General features: G+C 44.5%; 1 protein-coding gene across 1 annotated transcript in view; it reads right to left on the bottom strand.

The window, feature by feature from the left end:
- The window catches only part of LOC142584302 (postacrosomal sheath WW domain-binding protein-like), a 14,898-nt gene extending 10,121 nt beyond the window's left edge, over nucleotides 1-4,777 (bottom strand). The window contains exons 1-2 of the mRNA XM_075694447.1: nucleotides 4,689-4,777; nucleotides 1,894-1,996 (exon numbers count right to left, since the gene is read on the bottom strand). Of these exons, the coding sequence (XP_075550562.1) occupies nucleotides 1,894-1,996; nucleotides 4,689-4,744 (159 nt within the window). The 5' untranslated portion in view covers nucleotides 4,745-4,777. The remainder of the gene's footprint in view (nucleotides 1-1,893; nucleotides 1,997-4,688) is intronic.
- Between the last annotated feature and the right edge of the window lie 4,073 nt (nucleotides 4,778-8,850).

The following is an 8,850-nucleotide window of genomic DNA, read 5'->3' on the forward strand; positions in this document are numbered from 1 at the left end:
TTTCAACGGCCTCCGACCGCTACTTCGCGCACCTAGAAAGAGTGGACCAGAAAAAAAGAGAAATGCACTCAACCACACTTTCGCCGCGCCACGTATGCACGCTGTTCCTTCAGGACTCCTCACAGTACGCGGTCTTACCATAGCACTGTATCAACACAAACCAATTGCAAGGTGGGTTCTTCTTTAGCATACGAAAGTGCAGTTACGTCACTCCGCGCTTCGTATGCTACAGTTGCCGCTTCCCGGCACCTGCAGCTTATGCAACCGTAATCGTTGCAGGGAAACGTTTACGGTGAACGCTATGGCCGAAGGCGATGTTTCTGGTTCAATTGTTTTCTTTCCCCCGCAAGGTCGGCGCCACCGGTGCTGAGAACGGATGCATGCTATAAGCGTCCCCTTTGAAGCGTGGTGGTGGGTTGCGCCGCCAAGCTCTTGTTGTTATATTGCTTAATGTACTGACTACGTTAAAATGAAAAATAAGGAAAGGAAAAAGAAGCCCACGATGAATTCCCATAACCAAAACTTTCTGACCCCCTATTGCAAGCGTCTCTATTTTTTGTCGTTTCCCTATTTTTCTTGCACCAATCTTCCAATCGCCGCTTACTAATCTCTACAGCGGATGTGTTTACTTCCCCTTGCACTCGCTGAACCTAAGGGTTTCAAGGAGGTCAGAGATGCCTAAATCCGCCGCTGGGTGGATATCTTCACATTCCAATGAAACATGCTCATCGCTTCCCTACCCGCCGTGGTTGCTCAGTGGCTATGGTGTCAGGCTGCTGAGCACAAGGTCGCGGGATCGAATCCCGGCCACGGCGGCCGCATTTCGATGGGGGCGAAATGCGAACGGACTTCCAAGGGACTGACTAAGCTGACCGACTAAGATGACTGGCCGACCGACTAAGCTGACCGACCGACCGACTAAGATGACCGTCTGGCTAAACCGACTGACCAGACCGTCTGTACGTCCGTCCGTCCGTCTGTTTAACCATTGTCGCGCCAACTTGGGTCACTGTATGTCACGTGGTATAATGGGCGCAACATCGAGCTGCTTTGCTGAGATAACGGGGTTAGCAACCAACCGTCGCACCAAATTGGGTCACTGGGTAAGTGTCAGTGGGTACGTGCCGCTCTTCGACGAACCCCTTTCACACGAACTTCGGTTAGTGGCTATGTGGCACTCGATATGTGCCGCTCTTCAATTAGCCTATTTGACGTTAGCTTGGGGCACTGGGTACGCGTCACCGGGTACCTGCCGCTCTTTAATGACGAAAGAAGTGTTAAGAACTTATTCGATGCCGGGCGCAATCAAACCGATGTCATACATACTGAGACAATCTTGTCTGAATATGTATTCACACACTCACCGCGCACACGCATCGCGGTGGCGACAACATATGGCGCAGCATGTTCGGTGGTAAGCGCGCGAGAGGAACCCGGCTGCATACACGCCTCATGCATGAGGCGATTTGGTGGCAGCAATGCGGAGTGTCGCTACATTGCTTCAATGCCAAGCATAATAGTGTCGGCATTCATCGTGACATGGATTCAGCCGGAAACTTTTGCTGAAGGAGAATATGAAAGAATATACTAGAGATAACACCCCCGAAAGACCAGAATATTTACCCGCCGTGGTTGCTTAGTGGCTATGGTGTTGGGCTGCTAAGCACGAGGTCGCGGGATCGAAACCCGGCCACGGCTGCCGCATTTCGATGGGGGCGAAATGCGAAAACGCCCGTGTACTTAGATTTAGGTGCACGTTAAGGAACCCCAGACCTCCACTACGGCGTGCCTCATAATGAGATCGTGGTTTGGCACGTAAAACCCCATAATGAAATTAAAAAGACCAGCATAGGAAAAAAATGAAGCTCTGAGAGGCAGAAACAGAAAGCATACCCGGTGCGTAGTGAGGTAGAGGCGTCCTTTCTTGGCTCCCCTGAATTTCCTGGCATCTGGGCCTTCAAACGTTACCTCCACATTGTCGCAGTAAATCAGGATTCTGGTGGTTTGGAAAGAATAAACGGTAAAATGCCGTGCATCGGTAGTCCTCGTCCGTTACCTTGGCATGATAAAGTGCTTGCTTGTGAATACAATGGATGCGGCTTTTGACAAACTCATCAAAAGATGTCATGCCGCAATAAGCTTTCAACAGAAATATAGAAGTTCTGCGGAAGCCTCCACTGGTACGACATGATGAATAATTCAGCCTTACGCTGTCGTCTTCTATTCCCTTTGTAGACTGCCATCTAAGAAGGAAAGACAGTGGTTCTATGTCGTATGCAATGGCCAGGACTAGTTGTTCATGAACTGTGAAGTTCTCCTTCGGAGGTGACCGCCACGGACCCCATTTGCAAGCAGGTGCTGTATAATTTTTTGCTACCACTTATAGATATAAGTATATATAAAGTGAGTGAGGCTTCACCGATTCGTTCCAGAAGAATGACAGTGTGTTCAGCGGATACCGATTGTCATGGGAATTTGCATAACACTGTAACGATGGTTGAAAAAGGGGCTCTACATTAGCTGATTTATTTTTCCCAACCGCTAGGGGGGAGGAGGCATTGCATGCATTAATTGAAATATGTGGCGATTTTAATGCCTGAAGGAACTTTTAGCATTTGATGGTTGTACGATTTGGCAGGGCATTGTGCGGCTTTAGGAAATTAGTCTGGCACTGAGTGAGCTAGTCTTAATCTTCAGCTGTCTTTCCCACACTGTATAATATGATTTCTAATGGTTAACTTTGCTGCTTGCTGTGAAGGAACAATTTATTCATCGGAATTTATCACTGACGTGTGACATTGGTCAAATACATATTATTGGGGAACGAGATATTTGCGTAGGCTTGTTGAAGCATCACCTAATTTAAAAGCAATAATGCTCGTATAGATGATAATACTGCGTAAGAAGTAAAAGGAAACTTTGAAGAAACGCAGTAAATAGCAAGGTTAATAATAGTAGTTAATTTATTCAAGATAACATTTCATTTGCCATTGTGTCTGAAATTGTCCGTGCTAGATTGTCGTTGGGAGACAAGCAACTGAAGCTGCGCGATCACAAGTGATAATGTCTTAAATATTATTTATTTAATTCCTACAACCTGGCATCACATAACAAAGCGTGCACCAATATCTCAGACCCGTCGCGGTAGCTCTGTCGCTATGGCGTTGCGCTTCTGAGCTGGAGGTCGCGGAAACGAATCCCGGCCACGGCGTCCGCATTTCGATGCGCGCGAAATGCGAAAACACACATGTGCTTAGAATTAGGCGCAGGTTAATGAACCACAGGTGATTCCCCCCCCCCCCCCCCACGACGTGCCTCACAATCAGATCATGGTTTTGGCACGTAACACTCCACAATTTACACTTTCTTTTTTTTTTACCGGTGCACTCTATTCATGCCAGAGAGTCATAGGTGGTGAAAGTTAATGTGGAGTCCACCACTACGGCATGCCGCTTGATGAGATCGTAATTTTAACAGCAATGACTGCAGACTTTATAATTTAACGTCACCAATGACTAACAACGCGAACAAACCAATAAGCAACATGAACAGACTTTTTTACATTCCGTTCCCGTTGGGAGCTCGCGGTGGTGAATCGACCTGGCGAACGGAGGTCTTAAGCCGAAATGGTTCAATACGCTCTCTGCCGAAAATTCGAGGACGCTACCCTAGTCACAAGATATGTTACTGGGTCCATGTTGCCAGACTGTCTATTTAATTAATCTGGGGCTTGGACGCCAACAACTATTATCCACTTTCTAGGGTTTTGAATAAACGAAAGTTCTGTTGGGCGACGTAGGTAGCACGACGACAGGCCCGGTCACGAAAGAAGTGGCTTCGAAACTTTCGACATACTTGATCTGGATGTAAAAGACATGAAACGATATGAATAAAATGACTGGACAGCAAAGGCACTCTTTTCGGTTCTTTCGTTTTCTGCATATAGCTTCCCGTCTTTCATATCATAACAAGTATGAGCCAATTCTCCCGGTAACAATTACTGATAGTTTGACAGACCGCGAACTTGGTCTATCACCAGCCGTGTCAGCCATATGCACGGTGGACAAAATTATGCCTGGGAAATAAGTAGCGGTAGAACCGGAACAGAGCAGGGAACACCTGCCTTCGGATCTTTTGCGTTCAACACACGCCATAGTCACAGCCGCATGCAGTCAGTGCAAAACAAAACGCGCAAAGAAAGAAAAATAATAAATTGCGAGGCCAAATAACGACGTCGCCGATTTCTCTAACACTGTATCTCATGAAGTCGATTAGGCCGTAGTACCTGACACATACATCTGCAGCACTAGCTATGGCATTGTGATTTCAGTTTTTAACATTATTTTACTGCTGACTGTACACCAACTGGCTAGGGCTCCCGCTGCATCCAGTGTGTGGGCGGTTGCCTCGACCTCAGCGCAAACTCCTACTTCAAACACTTTCGGCGATTTTTATCAGGTGGTGTTGAACTGTCGAAATGGAACACGCTACTCTTCGCAACAGGAACGCAAAAAGAAGGACCCACGCGACTTGTGGACAACCGTTACAAGCACGGGGGTTGTCAGCTGTCCGCGCTGATTGACAGCTCGGCAGCAGCAAACTGAGCAGGCTTATTCACATGGAAAGCTGAAAAACGGAAGTGCAAGATTGCCTTTGCCAATAAAAGACGTAAGAGAATGTATACTCACAGCTCGCCAGTGAAGAGCAGGATTCCATTCGATGCGTGAGTAGCGTTTAAAGACATCCTGGCACCACGTCGCCCCTCACTGCCCCCATCTGCTCCACCTCCACGTTGTTGTTTCCTATCATGTATGTGGCTCTGACCCACTACGGGGGTTTGGCCAAGAAACGGATGGATTATTCCAATTTCTTATGAATAAAGTTCTGAATATATATGGACTTAGCGCTGTATGACGTGGAATTATCTGTTAAAATAAAATCAGTAAAGTGAGATCTAATGAGTAACAGTTAATTTAAATGTACACAATATGAAAAGATAGAATTTAGCTGGGCATCCAGTTCAATTAAGTAAGACATTTTCGGACAGCGGAGCAAGCGTCCCTGTGGCTGAACCCTAAAGTGGAGGTCCCAAATGACAGACGAATAGGTTCTGTTAAGTATAGACCAAGTCTTCGAAAAGGTATTTCCAGTATTATTTTTCTTGCCGCAGTAAAACAGCGACGAGATAGCAAGTGATGGATCGTCACTTCCTTATTAGGAAACAAGCAGAGAGGGGAGGGAAGCAAACCCAACCAGTGCAAGTAGAAATTTAGGGAGGGAAAGAGGCAACGCAACTTTGTGAGAGAGACCTCGAGCGTTTTTGTGTTATAGGATTCATTACACCAAGCAAATGCCAGGTGATTATAACCTGTAGAAGTAGTCAGAACTGGGTTTGATAAGGCTTTCATAATTGTTCACATACGAAATGTACCAGCCGTGATGTGTGCTGTCACTAGTAGAACTGGAACGACTGGGCCGAAAAGTGATGTTTCTGCCAATGAACTGCCAGTTTCATAAAAAAAAAAACTATATGACAGGACACCCAAATCAGATGAACACATTTCAGATGGGCAGGAACTAACAAGTGAAAATGTTTTAGCGTGGGCGAATCACTAGTAGCGGTAAAGTAAGAGCACAAAGATAGTGAGTCAGTAAGAAAAACAGCGCTTGTAGTCGTTTAGTCTAATTCGCGTAAAGCTAGAATTGCTTGTATAAGATCAACTACAAAAATAGGCGAAAAATCAGATAATCTTAAAGAAAAAGACCAGTCGAGTGCAGTACAAAATATTCCAATGCCAGTTTTTTTTCCCTCGCATTGCAATGCACCTGTCTCAATGATAATGTTTGTTGCTAGAGTGCTTCGATGGCCTGGTGTTATGCCGCTTAAGGCACCGTAAGGTAGCAGTTTTGCATGGTTTGGGAAAATGTCATTTAACCTAATTTCCGGGGAATTGAGCATTACTGTGAATCACATCGCGAATTTTTACATTTAATGGCGCTAGTAATGCTTGAAAAAATATAACCTGTGGTATATGAAACCTGGGTCTATGAAAAGGTAAACTTATTCTGAATCGGAAATGAAAATTATTTGAGGACGGCTTATTGGTGATTCACCTATAGTCTTAAGAAAGTTTGAATGGTCAGAAGGTAAAATCGGCATAAAATAGGTGTCACTCTGGGTTCCAGGTATAATACGGCATTTGCAACGTATTTTGCAAGTCCAAACGCAGACCTAGTGCCTCCCGTTCTAATAAAATTAGTGGCCGAAGCTTGCATGGTGGCACACCTGAGAATAAAACCCAGCCAAATACTAATCCTTGACGAACGTACATATGGTAAAACATCACAAGTGCTTTTCTACGCATACCTGATTTTCGATCGCTCAACTTGCGCAAAATGCCCATTGCACGAGGTGCTTTTGCCGCGATATATTCAATATGTCATCGCCAGTTAGGAGATCCATTATAAATAACTCCAAGGTACTTGAGTAGCTCTACTTGTAGTTGTTGTGGTTGTGGTGTTTTTTTTTTTTTAGACTCAAATGGTGGCACGGTACCCACCACGGCCAATAACTGGCCGGTTGGCCGGAGTGAACGTTGAATAAAAAATGCACAATACATGAAAAAAAAATGCAGGAAGACATTTTTGACAACAAAGGGCAATGCACAATAAAACTAATTTGTGCAGCGTTGTTAGAGTTGTTTCTTTTTTCCTTTCATCTGATAAAGCAGCAGCTACCCTTTCCGTGTAAGCCAAATGTACTTGATGGAGGGATACTGCTTAGAGGCTTTCCAGTTAGGCCCCATTATTTCCTTATTGGGCTATTAGGCACCCCGGAAGGTGGGATAAAAACATCCCGTACGGGCAAATGACAGCCTGATGTTCTAGCCGTTAATTCCGACATTTCCGTTAGAGATTTTATAAGTATTCGCACGGAAGTAACAAAACGTGCGACAGCCTCGTCTGCAGTAATTTGCTCGAAGCGGTACCCGTTCGGTAAGATGTGCGCCCTTTCTGTGCGGCAGTCCTGAGATATGTTGCATAATATACATGAGGGCTGCGAAGAACTAACCTCTTCCGTTCAAAAACACCTGTGCGCGTATTCACGAAGCTCCATTTACGTAACCGTCGTCCACCATTCACGGCTACTGCGATCTCATTATCACGCAAATCGATGTCGCTATTAGTGAGCACTGGAACATCATCCACTGAAGCTCTTACGTAAGAGAAGTTTTGTGAATAAATGTACTGTAAACCGAATAAGTGGTCAGGCCGACGCATGCTCAAATAAAGGTCGAATGCTTAACCAAGGACAGCCGAAGTATCATATATGGACATAATATACTTGGAACACTGGTCATATTTCAACCTGCGATGCTATACAGGGGCTCTTGATAGCAATGGGGGCATGTCAAAGCATCTGTTCAACTACGCGTAACAACTAGCTATTCTATTATAAATGATCATCTGAAGACAAGGCCGAGGAAAACACAACACTTGCAAGGCCTGAGCCAGGCTATGTAGTTACGAAGATGATTATCTTCAACTGTGTCACGTACTCACAAGGGGGGGGGGGGGGGTAGACGAAGAATTGAGTAAGCCAACGAGACACCAGACAAACTCATATACTTTAAAGAAGTTGCAAATAAACAGGCAGAAAGAGAGGTGCTCAAAAAACAAGCACAATGTGCCCCCAACTGGGTAGCTAGATAAACTCAGTCTAAATTATATGTATACAAACATAATAATGAATGACAGATACAGTACTGCTGCTTTAAGAATTCGGAGTGTAAGCGACGAAGATCGCAAAGCCTAGACTTGGAAACTTCTGTATTTGGCAGAAATGCTATGTCAAAGAGGAGGCTCGCAAGTTCCTGCTGGTTTGAAACAGCCATGTTGTTTTGTCAGGGAACAAGAGTGCGATGGGGTTATCCAAATTCACAACGAGGAATGCCTATACAACCAAGATCACCAACACGTGGAAGTGGGCAGCAATTCCTTCCAGGTGTTCTCACCCCCTTGAGCCTACTACACTAGTGGGTGAATGAAAGCAGCGTATTTGGATGTAGTTCGTATAAAATACCAAAAGTTATGCAAGAAAATTCGGGTCATCTGAGATTTCATTTACAACCTTGCAGGTCTTACCGAGGTAAATGTCGACGATGCACTGTTGGTAAAGTCTATCAGATAGACGGTTTTCTACAGTACCCTCTGTGTCGTGAAGGAAGAAAAATAGAGGTATTCTTACATTAAAAAAAAATACTGATATTGTCAACCCCACATGAAGATGTTTGGAGAGACGGAGGAGCTATTGCTAGCAGTACAAAACAATAATTCTTGTCCTTTCCTTTGCGCAGCTTATAGGCCATCCAACAAAAACAAAGCAGTATTACTCTGTGAATTACAAGAATTGTTGTCAAATTAAGAAAAAGGGGACAACGTGATTTTAGTTGAAAACATCAAAAATAACATCTTGATCGTGGAACTACGGCAAACTAGGAACAAGCTGAGAGCAATGGACTGGCATAAGAAGCAATAGTAGGAGTAAAATAAATGTCAACTGCCCAGAATTTAGGAAAGGCATTGAATATAGTGTATTTGTCAGGTAGGCATGCAAAACGTAGCATAGAAGAGATTATAAGCGATAAGTTTACTAGAAGACACGAGCTTGTCAATAAGTTCAATAATTTGTTTTGCGACACTTGCTAAAAAGCTAAGAGAACAATGTGTGGTTAATAAAGGCAAATTCAAACCTAACGCTAATCCAGCTAACCAGAGTGGAATAACGCAGTATGGGATCCACCAATACATGTAACAACTCAGTTCTACAGAACACCAGGATTTGAGAAA

The sequence above is a fragment of the Dermacentor variabilis genome, chromosome 6 (genome assembly GCF_050947875.1).
Source record: "Dermacentor variabilis isolate Ectoservices chromosome 6, ASM5094787v1, whole genome shotgun sequence".
In the NCBI taxonomy this organism is placed as follows: domain Eukaryota; kingdom Metazoa; phylum Arthropoda; class Arachnida; order Ixodida; family Ixodidae; genus Dermacentor; species Dermacentor variabilis.